The 26,326-nt window shown below is 34.4% G+C and overlaps 1 protein-coding gene across 3 annotated transcripts in view; it reads right to left on the minus strand.

The window, feature by feature from the left end:
* DNM1L (dynamin 1 like) overlaps window positions 1-26,326 on the minus strand; it is a 52,176-nt gene that overhangs the window by 9,000 nt on the left and 16,850 nt on the right. For 2 of the 3 annotated variants that reach the window (XM_063076163.1, XM_063076161.1), the window contains exons 2-14: window positions 24,888-25,035; window positions 21,261-21,299; window positions 19,736-19,782; window positions 19,263-19,334; window positions 14,451-14,537; window positions 12,674-12,836; window positions 9,751-9,871; window positions 8,188-8,319; window positions 6,206-6,412; window positions 3,110-3,230; window positions 2,666-2,821; window positions 2,353-2,442; window positions 762-854 (exon numbers count right to left, since the gene is read on the minus strand). In XM_063076163.1, coding sequence (XP_062932233.1) covers window positions 762-854; window positions 2,353-2,442; window positions 2,666-2,821; window positions 3,110-3,230; window positions 6,206-6,412; window positions 8,188-8,319; window positions 9,751-9,871; window positions 12,674-12,836; window positions 14,451-14,537; window positions 19,263-19,334; window positions 19,736-19,782; window positions 21,261-21,299; window positions 24,888-25,035 — 1,476 coding nt within the window. The remainder of the gene's footprint in view (window positions 1-761; window positions 855-2,352; window positions 2,443-2,665; window positions 2,822-3,109; window positions 3,231-6,205; window positions 6,413-8,187; window positions 8,320-9,750; window positions 9,872-12,673; window positions 12,837-14,450; window positions 14,538-19,262; window positions 19,335-19,735; window positions 19,783-21,260; window positions 21,300-24,887; window positions 25,036-26,326) is intronic. The other variant, XM_063076162.1, reaches the window with a different exon arrangement.

Below are 26,326 nucleotides of genomic sequence, written 5' to 3' on the forward strand. Positions count from 1 at the left end.
GCACTAAAGGACTAGCTGTTATCATCTGTGGGCCTGAGGCTCCTCATTTGAAAAGAGTTGAAGTTGATAACCCAGAGTCCCTTCCAGTACCCAAATTCCATGTTTACAACATTCTCTCCATCCACATGCAGACAGAGGAAATTTGGTATAGAAGTCCTCTGAGATCTTACTGGATTAGGGAGTAGCAGGAAAATTTGCTGTATGTGGATAAAAGTGGCAGAGAGAAAAACAGCATCTGGATAAACTGCTGCATCCACCAGCCTTGGCTCCATCTAAGATCTTACACAACTTGTTACTTTTACATGAAATGGAAAGAAAAGATCCATTAAATGTAGCCACCCCAGTAGTGGTGAAAAGAATACTCTGCTTTTCCAAATTTATGAAAAGTTGGGTAATTCTCAGAATGTTTTCTTCACAGCTTTCAGAATCAAATGAAAACTATTTTAAACATTCACTTTGTTTTACAAACTTCGGTCTGAATAAACTACAAGTTACTGAAATGGAGCCAGGCAGCCCTTCAACACTAAGTCGGTGAATTCCCAGATTCTCTGTGAGTTTCAGTTTCATAAGCAGAAAGTAAGAAAAATGCCTTCAGGTGGTTTTGAGAATTTAAGAAAGCCCTCAGCATATTTCCTGGCATATAACAGGTAGTAATATGGAGCATGTCTGTTTTATAGTTATCCCATGATAAATAAGTTTGATACAACTAAGTTACAACAGATTTTCTATCTCTGAAAAAAGACAACTTGAATTGTATTTACCTCTATATTATTGTTCATTAGCCCACAAGCGTCAGCAAAGTCAGGATGTTTTGTGTTGATATAAGCCAGTTCAATTGCCACTAAGTTATGAACCTAGAAAAAAATAAAATTAGGCTATATATAAAAATATGCCAACCTAATTTTACTTTGAGCAATTTATATATAAAACTTAATAGACAATACTGAAAAAAGTACAGGAAACTCATGCCTAAATAAATATTCAGTAATTCTACTCCAATTGATAAATCTTATGCCAAATAATAATTTGCTCTAGCTTTTAAATTATTTACATTTCAGCATCTAAAACTGCATTTTTTAGGGGGAAAAATTACATTAAGGTAGCTAGAAGTATTTTACTGTTAGGAAAAAAAGTTATCTACCTGATGCAAATTTAAGTTCCAAGGCTAAATTTATGCAACTCTGCTATTAAAACCACAGATCATCCACTATTCCATGTCAGTTTTAGTTCAATTTCGACAATGAAAAAATAGTTCATAATTAGACATAATTTAAAGATGTAACTCTGTTTGGGTAAAGGACACATTTAAAGACCTAAGGTAGTAACAGATTAGCCATAATTATGAAGCACCCAGTTAAATATGTGATTCAAAATCCTAATGGGACAATAATCAAAAAGAAAGTTAAAATTATCTCTCCAGCCCTCTACAGACTTTCTGAGGCTTATAGAGAAAATAAACTTAAATCCTTTACTATGCCCTCTACATTGTCCTGACAAATCTCAGGTAGCAGAAGAGCACTTATTGGTCCAGAACTAGATGAAAAGGATCTATTCAAGTGAAGTTCCAATAATTCTATGATATCAGTGGGCAGAGTTTGAGATCAGGCTAAGTTCGGTCTTAGACATCTGAATCTGAGGGTTATCCTTACTAGGAAAACAACCAAGCATCAGCACTTACATTCTATATTTCCAAGGATGGTTTTGTACTCTTAGTAAACCTCCACTGGGGCTCACCATCCTGAGCCAAGGACTCAAATGCACTTTTAGTGACCAGAAAGAAAACAAAAAACCCAGCCAACAATTAGAGGCATAAGGGCAATTTCAAGTGCTTATCTCATATTTCTGCCACTTTCAGCATTTTTATTTTTGTGAATAGCAGCAATCCACAGAATAGTAGCAGCAGCTATGATTTTACAGTACTAGGTCATCAAACAAGCAAACACTGTTGAAGTGGCCAAATTACCCTGATGTACTTCATAATTAACATAAGAGCTTGCTAAAAAGGCTCAGTTTACTGAGGCTGAAAATAAAAGTAATTTTCCATTAAGATCAGTGGTACTATATAATAGAGCAAATCTATTCACAACCCTCGACAATAACTCCATTCTCGTGAAAACCTGTGGCTGCAGGCTAACAATGATTAAAATATGAAGAAAAATGTACTTTATACCAGAATTACTGAAAATATTCCTTTGAAATAAGACTGAAACTCACTTGAAATTCCTCCCGATATACTGGGAAACATGCTTAAAATCTAAAGTAATCACAATGCTGTATAAAAAAGCAGCCAAACTAAAATTGAAATGTTTACTAATAGTGATTACAATGATGATCTGTGACATAGTAGCTCACCATTTCATTTGTGACAGGCAACCTTCTACGAAGAAGACAAGTCACTACTTCAACTATGGCATCATGAAGTTTAGGAAACCGTAACAATTCCTATGTGTGAGGGAAGAAAGAAAAAAGTAACAGTCTATTTTGTCTCATGGAAAATTAACTGAAATACTGAATAGGTTTGGAAGTTATTTCAAATCGCTTTTAGATAAAGGAACTACAGATTTTAACTTTTACCCCATCTTATACATTGCCTCCTACCCTATGAAGCCACCACCTCATGTCCTTTTCTACTTAATCTGAAACCTCTTACATTTCTTTCAGTTACCTGTGTACTGTAATTGCTACAGTGCTGAATAATCCTTTGCATTTCCTCATGAACCAGTTCTACACAACGGAGGCTGGGCTCTTCTAGACGTTTGATTTGCCGCTTGACCAGTAACTCAAACGAAACCTCAGGCACAAACAAAGCAGGACGAGGACCCTGAAAAAATAAAACTTAGAACTCTTATTATAAGTACATGTAAAGTCAGTTCTTCCCAAAGTTTAAAAAATAAATCACATTATCCAAAGTCAGGTTCAGATCCCAGTACCAGCCAGCTGCCAAAAAAAAAAAAAATCACATTTTTGGTATTTTTCATGAAAAATGCTTCTTAATTTCCAACATGAGGGCAAAATAACAAAACACAATCAATTAAAAAAATATATGGGTAAAAAAAAGCTTTAACCTCATTTTAAAAAAATATAAAGTGTAGAAGTTAAACATACTCACAGTAGCATTTCTAATGGCAGTCAAAATGTCAATAGTGTTAAGGCCACCTAGTGGGTCAACAGATTCTAACGTTCTCCCAAAAGTCTCATGGAAAATATAACAAATTCTAGCACCACCACATCTGAAAGGCAATGAAGTATATGGTTTCTAGCATTACTAAAAGGTAAAGAAGCTACAAGTTAGAAGTATTTCTATCAGCTTTAAGCTCAGCTCATTTTCTGAGAAAGCCTTAGATAAACAATTATATTTAGTCCATTCCCACTTCCATGGGTTCTCAACTCAAAGTCTTTATGAACTAGTTTCTCTAATCTTTTTTAATGGGAAAAGGAGTCATTTCATGAAAGATATACATATGTATTTGTATGTATAATAACTGTTCTGACATAAAACATCAGTTAAATAAGAATTGTCAACACCTTTTCTCTGCTATAGGTTTCTTCAATTAGACTACAAGCTCCTTACAAACAGGAAACAGTGCCTTATTTTTTCCAGCTAATTCACAACCTAGAGTAGAGGTCAGCAAACTTTTTCCATAAAGGGCCAGATAGTAAATATTTCAGGCTTTTCAGGCCATACAGTCTCTCTGTTACAGCTACTTAACTCTGCCATTAAACACAAAAACAGCCATAGGCAATTTGTAAACAAATAAGCCTAAGCTGTGTTCCAATAAAACTTATGCACACCGAAATTTGAATTTCATATAATTTTCACATGTCATGAAATACTTTTCTTTGAATTTTTTTTCAATTTTACATTTAAAATTTTTTATATTTACAATGTAAAATCTTTCTTAACTGGTGGGCTACTGTCTACCTAACTTCTGCTTCAGACAAATTAAATTTCTTGACCTAGGTACTGGGTACCTTGTACTTCTTACTTCTTCTCTTGTTTAACAACTAGAAACCTTGGTATTATCTCTTATTTTTTGATTCAAGTCCAGTTGAATTCCACAAATACCTTTATAATGTCTTCCCAAATCATCCCTTCCCTCTCTGTTTTCATCATTATTCTATACTTTTTTATAGTAGCTCAGGCAAAAGGTACTAGTCTAACATTATCCTAACTGAAATAAGCTAAGCACAAAAAGACAAATATTGTATGATTCTACTTATATGAAATATCTAGAATAGGCAAATTCATAGAGACTAAGTAAATTAGAGGTTACCAGGGGCTGGGGAGAGAGAAACAGGGAGTAATTGCTTAATAGGTAGAAAATGTCTGCTGAGGTGATAAAAAGTTTTGGAAATAGATACTAGTAATGGTTGCACAACATTGTGAATGTCATTAATGAATGCCACTGAGTTGTGCACTTAAAAATGGTTAAAATCACTAGTAATTGGTCTCTCTGTCTCCAACTTCTCCCTTCTCCAATTTTCCATAATGACCAAACTTTTCCTTCTAAAATGGGTTACTCTAACCAAAAGTGATTTTTTTTTTTTTAACAGTAAAAGTTCTCCAAATTCTGATTGTTGGAACAATCCACAGCTTATTTGGATTTCACCAATTGTACATGAACTTATTTGTGTGTGTGTGTTTGTGTGCAGTTCTATGTACCTTTGTGTGATGTGCGTAGTATTTCAAGTGAGTACACAGAACTACATACACACACACAAATAAGTTCATGCATAACTAGTGAAATCTACATAAGCTCTGGATTGTTCCAATATCCATTTTTTTTTTAGAATTAGTATATATATATTTATTTATTTGTATTTTTATTTTATTGGTTATGAATATTCATGGGTACAAAGCTGTTCTCACCACCCGTGCCCAAGATATGATGGCCGGATCCATACTGGCAGCATGCCCATTACCACAAATCGTGATTATATTCCATGTCCCCACCCAATTATCCCTAACCTCCCTCTCCATCCCCCTTTCCCCACTCCACTTTGTATCCCTAGGTATGCTTTCTCCCTCTGCAAGTCCAATGCACCACTGTGGTCTTTCTTTCCTTCTTTCTTTCTCTCTTAGCTCCCACTTATGAGTGAATACATGCAGTATTTTTCCCTCTGTGCTTTGCTTATTTCACTCAACATAAGTTTCTCAATGCTCCAATATCCATTTTCTCATTTTGTTATTGTACTATTATTAAACAAGATGTCAACATTGAGGGAGGTGGGGTGAAGGGTGCACAGGATCTCCATTTCTTTGCAACTTCCTGTGAGTCTATAACTATTTCAAAATAAAAAGTTATTTTTTAAGAAAAATGAGATTCTAGAGAAATGGACATTCTGCTAGTAGTAAATGTCTCGTACTAATAGTACTAGACAATACTGCTATTAGTAAAACAGTACAATGTGCTAATAACATACAATACGTAATGAAAGATTTTGAGGATGTTATACCCTTTAATCTAGTAATTCTATTTTTAGGAATTTATCATCAGGGTTTACTTAGATACATGCCTCAAAGATAGGTGCAAGGTTCTATCTCCATCACAACATTATTCATATTTTTGTATAATTGAAAACAAACTATCCAATAGTTGTGAATTGGATCAATAAATGAGGACATATCTAAAAAGTAAAATACTATGCAAATCTTCAGACTGGATAATGTATAATATTAGAAAGTTGTTTATGACTTGTTGGTTTAAAGAAATGATTCCAAAATAGCATGTATAGCATCTGATTTTTAAAGATATGTAATACGGGCATCTATACATTTTATAGATGCATAGAAAACTGTCTAAGTCAATGCCAAACTTAGCAAGAATTATCTCAGGTTGGTGAAATTAAGGGTAATTTTGTTTTTATGTTTTATTTTTACTTATCTGCATTTTTTAATCTTTCATGAATAGTTATACTGCGTGTATTAAAGAAACAACATTTAAAAAGTTAAATTAAGAAATATTTTTAAAAGCTTATCCATTAAAATATTATTTTAAAAATTCCTGAGATTTTTACTGTTTTTTACATAGTTTATAAAGCTTTTTTACACACATACCAGACATCGTTCTATCATTTCTACAAAATGATATTCCTGTTTTGTAGGTAATAAATCACAACCACATAATCTTAAAGTCACTTTAACAAAAGATAAAGTGACCTAGCAATCCAGGTAACCAAATTTATAGAAAATTTTCTTACTTACAGCTCTGAAGTTTCAATATATTTTGCGGTTCCTTCAATAGTGTTACAATATTCTGTGGCAAATTTGGTAATAAGCTGGAGTAAAGTAGCACTTTTGTCATCCACAGGTTCACCATAACTATTTAGAAGAGACTGATATTGAGCAGCAAGAACATTTATTCTTGTTTTCAGCTCTGGTAAGCAATCTCTGATGTGATGCATCAACAACCTAACAAAAGTTAGAAAGGAGGAATTTAAAAGTAGTTGGGTATTCTGAAGCCCCAAACAAGTCAAATTTTGAAAATGCAAATAATGGGGAAAACGTATTAAATAATGCATCTTGGCAGGTGTGAAATTCTAAAATATATATTTGGTCTTCCTCCCCATTTCCTGGCACCCACCTCCTAAAATCACTGGAATCTCCAGAGTGATGAGTGTTTTTTCTATGCTAATAAGATGACTGGTGGCTCCTAGAAAGCTTCAGGATTGGGGCTTGTCACCAGAAAAACTGAGGCGGGATTAGTGGGTTGAGGCTTTCAGCCCCACTCTCCAACCTCCAGGGACAGAGGAGGCTGATGGTTGAACTGATCACCAATGGACAATGATGTAATTAATCAGTCATTTCTACTTAATGAAGTTTCCATAAAAACTCAGAAGGACAGAGCTCACGGACCTGGATAGTTTAACACATAGAGGTTCGTGGACAGTGGCATACGCAGAGGAGGCATGGAAGCTCTGCACCCTTTCCCATATGCCTTCTATCTGGCTGTTAATCTGTATCTTTTTAATATCCTTTATAATAAATGAGTAAACATGAGTAAAGTGTTTCCCTGAATTCTGTGACCTACTCTAGCAAATTAATCGAACCCAAGGAGAAAGTCATGGGAACCCCAATTTACAGCCTTCAGTCAGAAGCACAAGCCACACAGCCTGTGCTTGCAAATGGCATCTGAAGTGGGGATGCAGTCTTGTGGGACTGAGCTTACAAGCTGTAGGATCTGGCACTATCTCCAGGTAGATAATGTCAGAAATTAATTGAATTAGAGGACACCCAGCTAGAATCCACTGGAGAATTGCTTGCTTGATGTATCGGGAAAACCCCCCACACATCTACTGTCAGAAGCATTCTGTGCCATATTGGATGACTGTGTGAGAATAGGAATAAAACACTTTGGTTAGTTTTTCCTGTATCACAAGAGCAGGAAATAATGCAATCTTAGGTTAGAGGTAAATACATAGTCTGAAAAAAAATGACACGAAAGAAGCTGTTTTGGGCAATGCTTTTTAAATTCACCTTCAACCCATCAAATTGTAGCAATTGCTAGAAAACCAGATATAAAATGATAAAACAATGCAAATTATTTTCATATTATTGTAATTAACACAAAGAAAGTAACTTGATCCAACTCTTCCTGTATAATTTTGGTTTCACTGACTCATCTTTTAGAATGATAACCTAGTGAAAATCAATCTTATTAAGATCCAAGTCAATCAACCTTTAATTTAGAGAATAAGACAAAAGTAAGAGAAAATAGCTTTCACTTCAGTTATTTATAAATCGTCTAGAAAGGTCTTCTAGTCCCTACACCATCAATGGACATTCAGAATTCAAGGTATACAACTTAAATTATTTCTACTATGAATAGGAATAGAAGACATCCAAAATTAAGAATAAATATGTGAAAATTATAAATTTAAATTCAGCTGTTGAAACTGAAGGTGGAAATGACGTCATCTGCTATCTAGCTCTATCCTCAAAACTAAACTGTCCAAAATTTCATAATTAAAACATTTTAAATTAACTTGAGCATTCTAGACTACATGATGACTTAATAACAACCACCCCAATAAAAAGAGACATCTACTTTACAAGAATCTAGTACACAAGAAACCAAAAGTGAAATGGTAAGGAACAGTATGAAAATGTAAGAACTGAAAATGAAGTTCTCGGACACCTATTGGCAAAAGAAACACATCTCATTTCCAAAAGGTAAAAAATGTTACCTGTTTAGAGTCCTAGCAAGATACTTTGTTCCATTTCTATTGGCCAGAGATGGGTATTTCTTTTGAAGAAAAGCATATTCATCACGGATTGAATCAGTTACACTCTTCTTATTGTTAATGTCTAGCTGGCTCCTAAGGTTGAAAAATAACAAAACTGTTCAACTAAAGTCAGTTGTCATCCCCTCCCTGCCTTGGATGATAATGGCAATGAAGGTGATGATGATGGCTTAAAATTTATGATTATGATGATGATGATGATAGCAGCACCAGGCATTGTTCCCTTATACCTGACATGGACTGTTTTATTTAATTCTCATAATTATTCTATATGATAGGTATTATTATCCCCTAGGTTAAGAGAGATTAACTTACTCAAGGGCACACACTAAGTGGCGACAGCCAAAATTTGAACTATGTGACTTGTAAGTAAGTAATGCCTAAATAATTTAGGCCTCATTATTACCATTAACTATAGTCAAAAGCAGTACTCTTGAGTAACAGGTATAGACAGGTACAAAAATATAAGTGCATCTTAATCAACTGTATATTTTATCCATGGACAGACAATTACTTTCTACCAAAAATAATTAAGTTAACTTGAAGAGCCATCATCTACAAATACAACAAAACTTGTCTAAAAAGGGAGAGTTGAAATTGGGAGGAAAAAAAAAATGGGAGTAGGGACGGTATGGAAACACATATGAATAAAAGCAGAAAACTGGAATGGATTTTAGAAATTGCTTAGTAAAAACATTTTCATTTGTAAAAGGCCTGAGTTCCAAAGATGTTATGTGTCATTTAAACCCACATATCTAGTCTGTGGAAGAACTGGGACTAGAACCCGGATCTCATAATAATTTCAGTGCCTTTTACCATATAAAGGCTTTGGACTAAGAGATTTTCACTTGAATCTAGGTCTACCTTTCACTAGCCATGAGACTTTGGTAAATGTATGACCTGAGTTTTCTGATTATAAAATAGACAACAACACCTACTTCACAGGATATTGTAAGGATTCCAAGAGACACCATTTGAAAATTACTCACAGTAGTGTCTAAACCATAATTAGACACTCAATAATAGTATCCTTTCCACAATTTTTAACACCAGCTATTTATAGTTAGGATGCCTTTAATAAAACTTCTCCAAGTCACATCCTGGCAATTACACAGAATCACTACTTCTAGTGGTTAAACCAGTCTACTAAATCCTACCACCTTAAACGCTTTCTTCATTGGGTACGAATTAGTAATACTTTTCTTTTCCTTATCCAGTACCCTTACAATACATAGCTTAACATAATAGGCAAGAATTTTTAAGCCTGGCTATTAAATTATCTTCCATTTGGGGCACTGCTTACTTTAGAAACATTTTCCATTAAAAATGTCTATAGAAGGCTTTATTGAATCTCTTTTCTGCCTTCAGAACAATTCTTTAGCAATACCAAGATTATAGTAAAAGGGAGAAAAATAGGACAGTATCACATTTCAGACAGATTTTGGAAATTCAGACTTGCTTTGAAATGAGACTGCCGCAGTTCTTATCCCATTCTTGATTGCTAACCTGTTAACTACTCCAATTATTCCAAGTTTGACTGGAATAACCCTTCCCATTAATACATCCATGGCATCAGTACCCGCATCCATGAGATCAAGTTTAGTGATCACTGCTAGGGTTCTGCGACCTGGAAAATGGAAAGAAAAGAAAAAAAGGACAGAGAAAATGACCCATGAAATAAAGCCATTAAGTTTTAATAAAGAAAAATCCTTGTCTATAATCCCACCTAACAATACCTCTATCATCATTTTGATAAGATTTTCTAACCTTTGCTTACAAATACATTTTTTTTTTTTTGACAAACTAAACCACATTTTTATTATAGCTTTATTGGCACAAGGTTCACTGATGTTACAATTCACTTTACAGAGGCTTGTAAATAGGAAAATACATTGACACACAAAAATATAATGCTTCGATATCAAATTTAAACAAATGATTTCCAAAGAAAATACAGGTTATTTACTTCAGTAATTAAAGGTGGTTCTTCTGTGTGTACTGAATCATGTATACATTTAATTGTATGTCTAAGGCCAAAGGAATCTGTAGCTAATTACTTACTTGGTTCTTAAAAACTGAAACATGCAAAACTGTCTTATTTATTTTTAACTACAAAAATATACCATATAAAATGTGCCCTGATATGTAGCTGTAAAATTATAATGTATCCCACTGAAGTCTTATGGCAAAGTTGGAAGGCACTGATATATGACTATGACCCACCCTTGAAACATCTGAATCTTTTTTCCTCACTGGAATACACAACTCAAATGCATAGGCTTCAATGACTTCTTTTGTATTTAAAAGAAGCCCTCATTTCAAGGATAGAAATATATAAAATCTTAGTAACTATCATTAAGTTTGTTATGGGAGTGTTGGAAGGGCAGTGGCAAAAAGCACGACAAGCACTCAATAAAAAAGCTGTTTGGAAATTATCATAGAAAAGTAATTATTTTCCATCATACTCATATTTTTATAATTACAGTTCTGTCAAACATTTGCTGCCACAAAATACATTTATTTTTATTCTTGATTTAAATTATAATGAGTAGTATTTCTTCCTAAATAGCCATTAAACTCTTTGGAAAATTTAAGCTACTTTATTTAAACCACTTTAATAAATAAGAATTTTCCCCTAAATGACCTTTGAACTTTATAAACTTCCATGAAGCATACTTCAAAACCACCTTTAATTTGGTATAAAGACACTTTGGCAACACAGTAGAATACATAATTTTGGCAAGAACCAGCAAGTACAGTAGATGCCCATGATCTCAATGAAAAATTTTCTAGCCTTTGCTTACAAATACTTTTTTAAAAATAATTTTAAACTGTACAATTAAAAAATTTTTTCACATGTAATTTTTAATTAGCTCTTAGGCTGTTTTATAAGCATTTTTTACTTTTTTAAAATTTATTCTTTTTTAGTGTACAGTTCTATGAATTTTGACAAATGCAGAGAGATATGTCACTACTACCTCAAGACAAAACATTTCCACTGCCCCTCAAAATTTTCCTGTGCTCATCAATAGAACCCTTTTCCATTCCTAGTTTTGCCTTTTCTAGAATGTTATATAACTGGAATCATACAGTACATAGCCTTTTGAGTCTGGCTTCTTTCATTCAGTGTAATGCATTTGTGAGTCATCTGTGAGGTTGTGTATATCAATAGTTTGTTCCTTTTTATTACTGAGTAGCGTTCCATTGTATGGATACTATAGTTTGGTTATTCATTCCTCATTTGAGAAACATCTGAGCTGTTTCTAGTTTTTTAAAATTATGAATAAAGCTGCTATAGACATTTGCATATTAGGTTTATACATGAACATAGGTTCTCATTTAACATGAGAGTAGGACTGCTCATTTAACTTTATAAGAAACTGTCAAACTGTTTCCCAAAGTAGCTATACCACTTCCGTCAGCAATATATGAGATTCCACCTGCTCTACATAGTTTTTTATATATGATATTTTTCAATTATAAGCATTTTTCTATATTACTCCAAATCTAAAAAATCTTCTTAATTTTCATATTTTATTATTATCTTAATTTACTTAAGCATTTCCAATGCTGGCCATATTAAGTTGATCCTAATTTTTTGATACTATAAATAATACCAAGTTGGATTATTTCCTTACTGTGTATTACTAGATTAAGATTACTAGATCAAAAGCATGACTATTTTATGGCTCAAGGGTCAGTTTAAAATAGAGTTAATACATATAAAATGCTTAACAGTTTACTTTAAATAAAAATAAAATTTAATTAAACCCAACTAATTAGGTGAAAAAAATTGGTTTCTTTGTAGGGCAAAGCATACATTTATTAGCAGCAGTAATAACTACTCTCTCACAAAGCCAGCATTTTATATACACCAAGAGATGCACACTACATCCTTTGTCAAGTATCACTGACCCACAATATGAACTAATCCTTAGGGTTATGAATGCTTCATAAAAGGATTTTACCTTTATTTCTAAGAATCCTCTATGCCTTGAGCATGTCGAAATGTTTTCTACCTCTGCAGAATGTAGACACCATAATTCTCTATTGTATCATAATAATCTACAATGATTATCTACTGTGAGTTATTTAATCTTAAAAGTCAGCCATTCAAAAACCTAAATCATTTTATTTACACAAAACAAGAAACCCTTCTTGCAAAACCGTTTGTATTATTTAAAAATCATTAGGTAAACATTACAAAGAGACATTATGTGAAAGATTTTTGCCTAGTCTGTATAGCAACTTAGTGACTTTATTTTCCATCAGAATTTCTATTTGAAATTACGAGCAAAATAGGGAAGCATTATTTTTTAAATATATACTAACAATTGGAGATATTCCTTTTAAAAATAAAAATTCCTTTCTTGAGGGTGGATTTACCTTTGTAAATCAAACATGTCATTAAATATTAACACATCCTTACCATCTGGATCTACCTCTCTTGAAATTTTAAGTGCCTCTGATGTTGCCATATCTGTATTAGCAGCAGTGACAGCGAGGATAATGGAATTTGGATTACTGATGAACCGAAGAATGAGCTCTCTGATTTGAAGCTCAATATCCTTGGGTTGATCACCTACAGGCACCTAAACCAAACAGAGATGAGCAAGGAACTAATAATAAAAATTAACTCAGCTTTTTATTTCCCCATTTAATCCACAGAGTATAGGTATTTCTCCATTTACAAATAGTTAAAATAAAGAAATTAATATACTGCACTGGTATTTATGAATTTGGTAATGTGTGAAGTCTCAAAACATAATTCTTGCAAATATCAAAAGTTGACTTTTGCCCAAAAGTTTACTTAACACAATCCCATGTTAAGGGTTTGTCACTGTTAACTGCCTACAGACAAATTCCTTCATTCATTCAATATTGAGTGTTTACTGGCAGCCTACTATATTTCAGGCACTTTTCTGCATGTCAGAGTATTTTACAGTAGTGAATTTTAAAAAAACCAAAATTACAGCCTTCTCAGAGCTTAGGTTTCAGTGATGAGAGACAGATAATAATCAAACACATATGTATAGTATCCAGGTGGTAGTAACAGCTATGGAAAAAAATAAGGCAGAACAGTAAGGCTAGTGAATGATTAGAGAGGATTATAATTTTAAATGATTTTTAAATTAGATTATGGTTTTACATAGCGTAATCAGGGAAAGACCTTGCTAAAACAATGACATTTGAGAGAATGAGCAAAAGTTAAATGCAATAGGGGAGAGGTACATACAGATATCCGGGGGAAGAACCTTCCAGGCAGAGTGAAGAATAAAGTCAGGAGGCTGGAGCAGGAGTTAGGAGATGAATAATAGGGACATATCAAGTAGACACCTTAGATCTTTGTAAGAACTTAGGCTTTTACTCTGAGTGAAATAGGAAAGCTCTAGAGAGATTTTCAGCCAAGGAATGACAATCTAATTTTCACTTTAATAGCATCACTCTGGCTGATTAGTTAAGAATAGATAATGAGGAAGGCCTGTTATTTATTACTATTGCAGTAATCCAGGTGTGATGATAGTGGCTAGATCAGGACAGTAGATACTAATTTGTAAGACATAAGAGTTCTGAATATATTGTAAAGGTAAAGAGAGCCACGAGGATTTGCTAACAGTACGTGGGACGTGGGATAAAGAAGTATCGAGGATGACTACAAACTTTTTTGCTAAGCAATTGGTAGAATGGAGTTGCCATTTATTGGAATGGGGGAGACTGTAGAGGGATTAAATCTAGTTGAGGGACAGGTCAGGAATTTGGTATTAGACATGTCAAGTCTGAAATGCCTATTAGACATTTAAGTGAAATGCCTATTAGACAGCTGGATATACAAGTGTGGAAATATTTGAATGTCACCAACATACAGACACTCATGTATTTAAATCATCAAATGGGAAAGAGTACCTAGAGGACAAAAGGTCCACAAACTGAGCTCTGGAGCACTTATTGTTAGGACATTGGGGAAATGAGAAGAAACCAGCAAAAGAGACTGAAAAGGAATGGCCAGTGTGATTGGAGATAAACCTGTAGAGTGTGGAATCCTGGATGCCAAGTAAAGGAAGTGTTTCAAGACAAACGGAAACACTCAGCTATATCAAATGCTGCTAAGAGAACTAGCATGACTGCAAAAAGCAGCTGATTATTCTCATTAGGGGTAAGGAAAAACAACATGACCTAACCCACAGTGAGTAACAACTATTCCTTACCTTGGTCATTCCTGGCAAATCCACAAGTGTCAGGTTGACAACATTGGGTGAAAAAATCTTAAGATGAATTGGTTCAGGGCTTACTCCCTAAAAAAAATAAATTTCAACATATTATATTAAAATCATATAAGAATTTCAGTGAAATGATATGCTAAAGTAAACCTCATTTCAAGTGGATAGATATTAGATGCTCTTAAATGTGAATTAACCATGACCCCTAAAACTTTTCAACAGTCAAAATATGAGGGCCAGCTTCCAATCAAAATGGTGGCATAGATGGTCCCCAGCATCACTTTCTCCCACAAACCAACCAATTTACAACAATTAAAAAGCAACAACAGCCAAGCTGGGGACGCTAGACCTCAGAGGAAGAGAAGGAGAGACCTCCAGAGTTCATGAAGGCAGGTGAAGCCATGATGAGAGAAAGAAAGGATCACTCCTGCCATTTCAAGCCCCCATCACTTCAAGGCTGGAGCTGGTGAGCACACAGAGCAAGATCTGGCAAAAGCCGCAGCTGTGCCCATGGTATGAAGTTGCTTGGAGATGGCCGGGGAGAAGAGGGCCTTGGTGGCCCCTAGGCCAGCAAGACCATTAACAGTGTTCCTATGTACCAACATAGAAGCGAGGAGCCACAGAAACAGAAAAAAAGGAGCCACTCAGAGGCCAGTGAGTCATCAGAAGAGACCGGCGGGTGGCCTGTCCCATGGGAAGCATTTGGAGTGCAGGCAGTGGGGGAATGGGCCCACTGAGGGAACACTGGGGCACAGCATGGACAGCTGATCTGCCCTCCAGTCAGTGCAGGACCACTCAGTGGAGACTGGTCAAGAATATAGAACTGCAAGGGGTGCAGTTTTCTGAAAAGACTCAGGCCCAGACCAGTTTCCACACAACCCAGGTGTACCAGACCTCACAAGACCCAGAAGCACATACAAGGTCAACCATTAAAACCTGAGCTGCACAAAAAGACATCCCCAGGGAATCATCAGCAATGAAGCAGTTTAGCTTAGCTCAACTACAGGGCTCAAGTGCTGGTCCCCACAGGAATTTCCTCCACTTTAGAAGTAAGCAAAGGACAACAAATTAGTTCCAGTGCCGACTTTAAGTGATGGGAACAGCAAACAATCCAACACAGAACTGAAAGAAAAAACAAAATACCCAACAGATCAGAGACAAAGTTTGATATCAACTAGTAAAGGTCTAACACCACCAAAGAACACCTGTACAACCTAGAAGAACTCAAAACTCCCTGGGCTACAAAGTCAGGGAAGGAGGAGGGCTGAGGGTCTCAGCCACACACACCCTCCCCCAAGATCCAAACCCAGCCAAACAACGACCATCAAGCCACCACAGGAAGCACGCAGGGCTCCCAAGCCAGGGCAGTGGGGGGCTGAGGGCCCAGCCATGCCCCTCCAACATCCACAACCAGCCCAGGGATGACCACTAAGCCACCACAGAAAGCACCGTGGGCTCCCAAGCTGGGGTGGTGGGGGGCCAAGGGCCTCAGCTACATCCCCCTGACATCCACAACCAGCCCAGCAATGACCACCAAGCTTCCACAGGAAGCGCCCCAGGCTCCCAAGTAAGGGTGGTGGGGGGCTGAGGGCTTCAGTCACACCCCACTGACATCTGCATCAAGCCCAGCAATGACCCATCTACTGCTAGAAGCCCCCTGGTCTCCCCTGCCAGAATGGGGGGTGGGGGCACGGGCCTGATCACACCCCCTCTCCTTCCCCCTCTTCCCACTCTATTTCCCTCCCCCTTCCCCCCTCCTTCTCCCCTCCAACTGCCCTGCAACAACATCTTAGAATGAGGCGTGGAGCCAGGGGAAGCCGAACCCAGCCGCAAGTAGGCAAGCTGCCACCACAGCCCCAGGCCACACAGGAGTCCTGAGGTGTGGAGCCAGGGGAAGCCAAATCCAGCTGCAGCCAGGTAAAGAGCACACCAAAAACACCATTTCCATGCGGGTAGCCCGCCATAGCCACAATTGCCATGGCTGCCACAAAGTAGCAAGTCTCTCTAGTAGCAGTCATAGCCACAACACAGATAGCACACCAGACTCTCAACTGCAGTGACACAAGGAGAGGCACCAGAGGAGACCAAAAAAAAAAAAAGAAGAGGTCCTCCCTCTCCGCAAATACACTCCAGAGTAGTAAAAGAAGCATCTGATTTACGATAATAGGGGAGGACTTGATCACACCTGTCTCAGTACTGGGCAGATCATCTAGGCAACAAACCAACAGAGGAACAGTTAACCTATCAGATGGAGAGAACAAATCTATGGTTACTGAAGGGAGGAGGGGGAGGAGGAAGGGAGAGGGGAAAAACTGGATAAGGGGGATAAAGAATAAGTATGATTTGTAACAATGAATATGCTAATAAAAAACAAATAAATAAATAAACTACAAAAAACAAATCTGAGAAAATGCATGGGAAGTAAAGCAGCCAGCCATATAACAACCCCATACCATTAATACAAACAATTTATTTCCACTGTATTATTTTGCATTCCTTTCTCTTGATTCTAGGCATATATCATTTCTTAAATATGATTAATAAACTTAGTGCTAAACAAAAGAATAATACATCCAAATTTATGAGGTTCCTGAATTCAGAGAATGAGGCATAGAATACCAATCAACTTGTGTCCTGATCTTTGAATATCAAGTGGCATGGGTGTATATAGTAAGAGATTCCTCAGAAAATTTGTCTGAATCTTTAGATCCCTGAATTCAAGTATTAAGAATATGGACAGATTACCTGATAATAATACAGATTATTAAGAGATACCTGCATTTTCTCTCCTTTAGAACTAAGAGTATTGCATAGACTCCCTCCTCTTCACCACTGGCCCTCCACAAGTTTTAGGACTGAGTCACCTACATGTACATGACTGAATCGGATACTTATGAGATGCTGATATCTTGTCTTGGTACATGCCTTTCTTTACCCTTTAATATGTCATCTTATCTAATTTATCCACCTTATATTTTCCCTCATTAACCCACTAAAAATTCTAATTTCCCAAGAAGCTTTTTTGGAACATCCTTTACTCTGAGTTCACTATACATTTATATTTGCTATATTAGATTAATATGAACTACTTTTCTATTTTAAACACTCCAGTGTTCCAAAATCATTAAATGTCAATATTTGGCATACCTATATAGGTTGTACATTTCTTAGAATCTTTACTGCCATGGTGTACCTCTATCATGTCCATTACAAAGCTTCGCCCAGATGCCGTCACAACTCCAATCTCATAGATATTTTAAATCCTTCAGGGCTTTATGGTAGGCATATCAAATCATTTACATATTCAGACATATAAAATCACATAAGATCAAAGTATCATTTACTTCATTACAAACATGATTGAGGAAAGAAGAGATTTTTCATATATTTGGGGTTGGAGGAATTTTCATCTTTTTAGACACTGTAAATAAAAAGCTGCCAGGTAGTAAGTTAAACATCTTGTAGGTATATCGACTTGATCTTTCATGACATTCAGTTTAGTGTAACTAAAAATTAATTTCTGAATCATCACAGTATTACACTCTCTCTAAATTCTGGTACTGTGTAAAATTAGCACAAATCACTGCATTCAGTATATAGATGGGGACACAGGAGAGACAATTCAGACTAGTGTTATGATTAATAACATCCCCAAACCCTAAATTATCCCCAATATAATTATAGGACGAGAATAAGCTAATCTAGTTCCCAGCCACTTTTTCTCTTCTACACAACATGGTTATTAGAAATTCAGGGGGCCAAGCCCGTGGCGCACTCGGGAGAGTACGGCGCTGGGAGTGCGGCGACGCTCCCGCTGCGGGTTCGGATCTTATATAGGAATGGCTGGTGCACTCACTGGCTGAGTGCCGGTCACGAAAACGACAAAAAAAAAAAAAAAAAAAAGAAATTCAGGGAAGTATGGCAGCAGAGGCAGTAACTCAAAGGTTACCACTAAAACAGACACAAATACCTTGAATAGGCATAAAGATTTAACATGGCTTCAGAAATGCCTTTTTGATAGGAAAAAACCTCCACAACAACATAGTATCTGGCAGATACAAGGACTCAATAAGTATTTGTTGAATACTAGTACTAAGCCAGGACCCACTCTTTGGATTAAATGTACCGCTGGATAATACAAGAATGGAGGTAAAAACCAAAAGGAAGGGAACAGAGAGAAAGGTAAAAGGAATAAAGAAAGAAGAAAGAGAAAACAGAAGGATTTAGGTAAGGCAGTAATAGTGCCTGATGTCAAGATTAACAGTATCTAAAATAACTAATATATTTTAAATCTTCACAATCTTAGAAAATATGAAAGTAATGAGTTGCTAACTAAAAAAAGAAAACTAATTTTTTTCTCTCTGCTTTCATAGCTTTACTCAGGTAAGAAAAAGAGCTCTTCAAAGCACATATATCTCTGTAACACTGAAGAGGAAAAAAAAAGAAAAAAAAAAGTACATCTATCTCATAAGTTATATAATGCATCCTGAGTTCAAGTACAATCAATCCATCAGAAAACAATAACTCATTATAGCAGTATTAAGTAGTATAATTATATAATAAAAGAGTATGTACATGACAGGATCAAGAATAAACATCTAAATGAAATTACTTGATATATGTAAAAGCTCTAAGAAACAAAAGGGATTTTAAGCAGTTTGTATATATTTGTGAACATACTCCATTTGTTTCAAAGACCAAAATTATGAACTGACAATGCTCTCCACACATTATATACATAACACCCTCAATGATACATTTACTGATGTTTATGCCTTCCAGCCCTAAAAAGATACCTACCTTATTATTTCCTGAAATTCTTTCAGTTTCATTTTCAATTTCTTGTCGAATTTCATCAAAATCTGTGTAAAGCTAAAAATTATTGAAACAAAAAACACAATATTCAAAGTAAGATCAAAAGTTCTTAAGTTGAGGGGAGTGTCCATATATATCAAAGATGTCTATGGATTTGCTTCAGAGAACTAGTAAACAAATTCTAATGTATACATATATTTTTCTAAGCCAAGGATTCATAGTTTTCTTGAGCTTTGAATCTCATCTCACAACAGTTAAGAACCTCCAGATTATAGAGAATCAGCTTTGAGTTACTGTTTTCCAAATAAACTACTGTGGTTAGAAATGTTACTGAGATAAGACTTATTTTACAAAATAACATTACACATTGCCAATGATAAGAAACTAAATTATCAACTACTTGTACAAAATATTACTTTCAACATGTTATTTCTTTGTTTATATTCTAGGGTGATTACCTTATTTTTGGTGTGAAGAAATTTACCCCATTCTTCTGCTTCCACCCCTGGAAAAAGAAAAACTAATTTACTGGAAACTATAGAAATTACTTTTTATCTTCAGTTTGGAACTCAAAAAGGCAAAACAATAAATTGTTATTTGTACCTATTTTGCCATTAACTACAAGTTAACAAGAGTTTCAAAATATCCTAAATTATAATTTTCACATATTTCAAAAATATAACTCACTTTAGGTAGAGGTGCTCACAGGTCTTCCCACCATTTGAAATCTAGATTTTATGAATAAAATTGTTCACTTCTCTTCATATTTTGTATGTAATTATATTATAGTAAAAGTTATATTCTTTATTTTTAAACATCTTACACATAAAAGCAGTTTACCTGATGAAAGTATTCAATTAAATTAATGGCTAAGAAGAAAAATCAAGAAACCGACTGAGTAATGCAAAAAGCATATATATCAGATTTGTACACATAACTCAAGATAATATTTCGCAATATGTGAGCGAAACAGCTAACTTTTCAGGTTTTTTTCTTTATTTGGTTTCCTGTTGGTTACCTATAAAATCCTAATTTGCTCTTCCTTTAAAGAGCTCTCTCAGTAGTATGGAGCTAGGTGCTTTGTACCACATTCACTTTCAAGGTGATTTTTCTCCCCAGGATCAAGATTATGTTTTCTCTTTGAAATAGGGGTAAGAAAGAAATGAAATGGAGGAAAAGAAAGGAAAAAAAAAAAACCCATGTATATGCACTGTATGGAGCTGCCATGCTCCATTAGTTTCCAATCATAGGTCTGTTCCTTGTGCACTTGTAGAAAAGGAAAATATATTCACTGTCTGCACTGTGTGAAGTGGTCTAAAACTTGGACAGCAAGTTTTGTTCTTTTTCCTGGAGAAACTAGAAATGTTTACTTGTAGAAAGGTAATCTAATTTTACCTCCCCCAAGCACAGCTATTTTGTTTTTGACAAATTCAGAAAAAGTTTAAAATGTCTTAATGATTAAGTTTATTGAATAATGCGTATTAGCCACCAGAAATCAAAATAAAGATGAATATAAGATATTCAGATAAATATTTATTGAAGAAAAAGTGGATCAATTCTTTGATGAAATAAAGGTAAATAAACTGGATCCTTTTTGCAAGTAAAATGCTCACCTACTTGAAGCTTAGTACCTTCTTCCAAGAAGTCTCATTGGAGGACTGGAGTAATCTAGGTAAACAGAACTCACAAAGGCAGGTACTACATACCAAAGGGGTATTTTTAATTTACCTTATCATATAAAAGAGGCCTGGCTTCACAAGCATGTTTTTAAAAATAAAAATAAAATAAATTACATTCACCACCAAAAAAGCTTGCATTTTGATGCAATGCCAAAATGATAACAAGATCCACTAAAACCTGCAATCAATGTGGATGGGCAAATAAAAATGGAAGAAAAAAATGCACACAGCCTGTAAGAGTACATAAGCACACATGCAGGCATAATAGAAAAAGAAGGGCCAAAAACAAATGGATAAAGGAAACCTTTAGAAAGGTGTCTTGAATTTTTCCATGTAGCAGGGTCTGTAGTTAAAGAGAAACAGCATAGAATGATAAGTTTAGTGCTTATCCCTAAAGTTTTAAACCTTTTTAAAAAATCAAATGTGCAGAAACCTGATCACACTTCAAATGCACATAGCATTCCATTATTCAAAATTTACAAGTAGAATTAGAGGGACGTACATATATTTTTAAGTGATATAAGCAAAGTATATTGTATTAACATTTTTAGAAAACATATTTTCTATTACAATTAATTATGTCACCACTGTTTCTAATTCTGACACAAATGGATGAAAATTAATCCATTATTCAAAAATTTGTCTGAGATCTTTGGTAACCTACTATGGGAAAAGACAAATTGCCTGTTAAAAAGAATCTACAAAATATGCTAAACACATCTTTCAAAACCTCAAGAGTTAGTAGTATATGCAAGTATTCACCCTATTAGCTAAGATTGAGCTTTACAAGGGTATTTTCTTTGAAATATACATTGAATTTAACAGAACACCATAGAAAGTTAACACTTCACCTTCATGGACTCAATCCAAAGGGAGACTACTACTTGTATCATAGCCCCCCTGTGCAGAAAGATTAACCCTACCTTTTTCTCTTAATTTTTATACATAATTTTCCTGCCTTTGGGGGCCAACTGATTGCTTTTACAAATAGGTAATTTAACTAAATGGGGGTAAAAATTCAAATTGCAAACAGATTTTTAAGCATTATTCTATGAAGTATACATATTTGTATTAAAAAAAGAAAACAAAAACAAAAAACTTTCCTCCTCAAAATAAACTCTATTCTTATAATTTTTCAAGTTTTCATGACACTGTTTAGAGGTAAAATATCACAATTTTGGCATTTAATCTGTATGCTACTTTGGATTTTGTCTAAAAGGAAATGTGAGAAAAGCTTGACTTATAATTGTGGAGTTGAAGGTTCAAATTAAATCACCCTCCCACTCTAAAACATAGTTTAGTTTTGTTTTTAATAAGAATTTCACAGAAAATTATTTTACAGTTTGCAGAAGTGGAAGGCAAGCTAAGAATACTATAAATCTACATATTGATACAATTATCCCACATAGTTGGCAAAATGAAGGATCTCATGCTAAGAAAATTTTCTTAATAATTAAATTATACATATTAAACATGAAAATATTTTATTTTAGCCAGTTTTGATGGACCTATATCTAAAATGGAATGAATTACAATTCTCATGTCATCGTAGAATGCATTACTCTTAACCTATTATTGGTAACTTAAGCCTTTGTTATAAAACAAAGTCCTAATAGGCTATAAATCCCTATACCAAATGGTTAAGAACTGTTTTTTTCTTTTTTGAAGTTCTTCTGTATGCTTATGTTTTCCTCCCTTTCTCCTGTCTCACTGTCAGGCTGTCAGGTAGTTCATACTATTCTAGCTAACTATGTTTATTTGCTTCATGGTTCCTAATTTCCTCTGGGTTAGAATTATTTATGATAAACTAGAACTGTTTATCCCAAGAATAAAGAGGCTCTGATGAGAAGCCAAGGAACTATCCTAGAATAAAACATGTGAAATTTAGTCCTCAAATTTATGAAATCTATTTTGTGGTCTGGGTAGCTGAGTTGTTATCTTAAGTTAGTTTACATATAGGTAGATATATACAAAAAATAAGCACTAAGATTGGAAAAAATATATATACAGGCCAAGATATGCAGATTTACTGACCAACCACCAACAAGAGGCATCAACAAAACATTGCCGACATACAAGCAAAGAGATACCGAACAGCTGACACTTCTATAGCTGCAACGTATATACCCTTTTCTAACACGCAAAGTTCTATGTAAGGAAATACTACCCACATCTGCAAAAAGTTTCTGAGACACAGGATATCATCTGTCCTTTCAAAGAGACTGAAGGAAATGAAGTTAAAAGAAAGAGACCTAATACCATGCAGATTCTTAAAGTATTAGTTTAAGATGTTTGGTAAATTTGTTTGAGGAAATCAGTTAGTGGGGTTGAAATTTAAAAAGTGTTACTCTACATATTTGAAATTGAACCATAGGTTAGTCCAAAATGATTAAATTCAAGGTTCAGAATTTCAATAATAAAGAAATATTACAGAAATGCAAAGTGATGAATAACATACCAAGAAGCTACCTAATATTAAAGGGTTCCTACATATCCTCTGGCAGTCTATCCAAAAATATTACTTGTTAACATTAACTTGCTTCAATGATTAACATTCTAGTCATAGTAGATGCCCATGACTGGTTGGTTTTTTTTTGTGGGGTTTTTTTTGCCCCTCAAAATATTTTTTTTTCAATTCAAGCCATCACCACCAATAACTCCTACACTAAATGAATAAAAAAAAACAGATACAGAAATTAAAATAATTATAATTTCATCAATACTAACATCTCATCTTAAATCAGAATATAAGAAGTAGAATGAAACTGAATTGAAAACAGATCTCTGCAGATAAAAAACAGACATGGTACTCTGCTGCTAAAGTAATTTAATGATTAGAGCTGTTTTACAGACTTTTATAAATAAGACAGAAAGTCTGAGTCAAACACTGAACTGAACAGGAAGATTAAATATATTACTGTCATTGAACATTTCAAACCTTACTAACATAAGTGAGATTAATATAGAATACACATTTATTACTCTCATCAAACATTTCAAACCTTAGTAACATAAGTAAGATTAATATAGAATACACATTTAATAAGCAACTTAAAATCTGCTGATAGACATAGACAGCATTTCTTAAAATACTTACAATCTAACCAAAAAAGAACTGCTATAAAGGACTGTGCATATTTTCTTATTTTAATACTCCATGTTTACTATTTATATAGTATTCATACTCCACATTTACCATTTATATAGTCCACTAAAGAGAGAGCCTGAGGTTAGCTGGAGACTAAGCCTGAACATGGATGTGGGCCAGGGGGGAGGCAGTCTTTAAAAATCAAAATAGTATGTGCTGTACAGGTTAGCCTTAGGAAGAGAAAGAGAATAAAAACTAATAATTTTAAAAATCTTTCTATAAATAACATTCATCTCAGATTGAGAAGCAAAAGAATCAAAATTAGCCGGTACATGGTAAGACCAGAAAGGGAAGGTGAGATAACATTGCTAAGCTAAAAAAACAAAGTCATTTTAATTTATTTAAAACAAAACCTTTCAACTACAATGACTTAAATTCTAAATCAAAGTAAAAAACCAAAAGCATCAGTGGTTTAAACACTATGAAAAAAAACACAAAACTTTAAAACACTCCAAAAGAAACTTAAAAACTTTTTCTTTAAAATAACTGATTCCTGTTTACTGAGTGTCTCACTGGATCCTCCATTAAATAGCGTTAACAACAGTTTACTAAGCTAAATTACCCAAAAGGGATTTATTCCCAGTGACTTTACTCAGGGCCTTTCAAAACAACAAAAATTACTTTTTTTACATTAAGAAAGACACATGCTACTTCTCTTCATAGAACTTCTGATTTTGCTATGGCCACTAATTTCTAATAGTCTAATCAATTCACATCTTTTAAGGAATATACCAAAAATGAACAAGGTTTTAAAATAATTCTTATCCCAATTCTGAAATTTACCATTTTCTTCTCCTGTTGTTTTTCGTTTATCTTCTGGTGAAACATGGACCAGCTGCAGAATGAGAGGTCTCCGGGTGACAATACCAGTACCTCTGGGAAGCAGGTCCCTCCCCACTAGGCTTTCTAGCACTGAGCTTTTTCCACTGCTCTGAAAACAGAATATATAAGAGCGAAATGAGTTTCTTAACAGATTTTTTTTAACACAACACTGACAAAGCAGGATACAAAGAAATTATTTTAAAGGAAAAATTACTGTAGAAACTTTTTAAATGAAATTTAGTTATATGATCTTTTATATATGATCTTTATTTCTTTTTTAAAAAATCCAAAAACAGAGAAAATAAAAGCCCCACTCTTCTATAATTTTTCTTTCTTTTTTTTTTTTTTTTTTTTGATACTCTCCCAACCAGGTTTCAAAGCCTACATTACACATTAGTATATATACAAAATCACGCCTTATAATATGTAGATATTTTACTTTAAATGGGGCAGTAGTATATATATTTTTCTCTAACCTGCTTTTATTTTTAATGTAATGATTAGGGATATTGTTCCATATCAATATATTAATTTCTTCTGTGTTTAATAGCTAAACAGTATTGTACTGTGTGTAAAACCAAACCCCAACTGATGGACATTTAAATGGTTTTTGATTTTTGCTATTATTAGCAATGCTGCAGGGAACATGGTAGCACATATAACCTCACATCCTATTTTTTGTTGTTTTGATTATTTTCCCCCAACCTTTTATTTTGGAAATTTTCAGTGCTACAAAAAAATTGCAGCAATAGTAACAATGAATACTCATATACCTTAACATAGATTCACTACTTATTAACATTTTGACACATTTGCTTTGTCTCTCCTTACACATACATACTTTTTTCTTTTGCTGTCCTATTTGAGAGTTAGTTACAGATATCATGACTCTTCACCTCTAAATACTGTGGCATGTATCTCCTAAGAACAAGAGCATTCTTCGACGTAACCACAATACAATGATCACACTTAGGAAATTTAACAAATACAATACTAATATCTAATATATAGTAAATAAATAATATTTAAACCTCTGTTATACATTTTAAATGTATTTGGTCTCTATTATACATTTTAAATATTTCTAAATTTGCTGTTTTTCTTAACTTTACAATATATTGTATTTTTCTATACAGTATATTTTTTTCTGTACTGCATTTTTTCTGTCAAAACTAGTACATCTTGTAATTTAATATTTTCCACAAATGCAAAAATCCTATTATGTTATATCAGACAAGGTCTACAGGAAGCAGATGGCCCACTCAAATTAGTTTAATCTAAGGCGGGTTTAAATACAAAGGAACTATTTACAAGTCTGTGGGTGAGGCTTAGGCTAATATCAACCATAAGTCCCGAAGGAAGGACCAGGATTTTGAGAGACACAGGACGTGTGAAATAGG

Source organism: Cynocephalus volans, chromosome 12 (genome assembly GCF_027409185.1).
Source record: "Cynocephalus volans isolate mCynVol1 chromosome 12, mCynVol1.pri, whole genome shotgun sequence".
Lineage (NCBI taxonomy): Eukaryota > Metazoa > Chordata > Mammalia > Dermoptera > Cynocephalidae > Cynocephalus > Cynocephalus volans.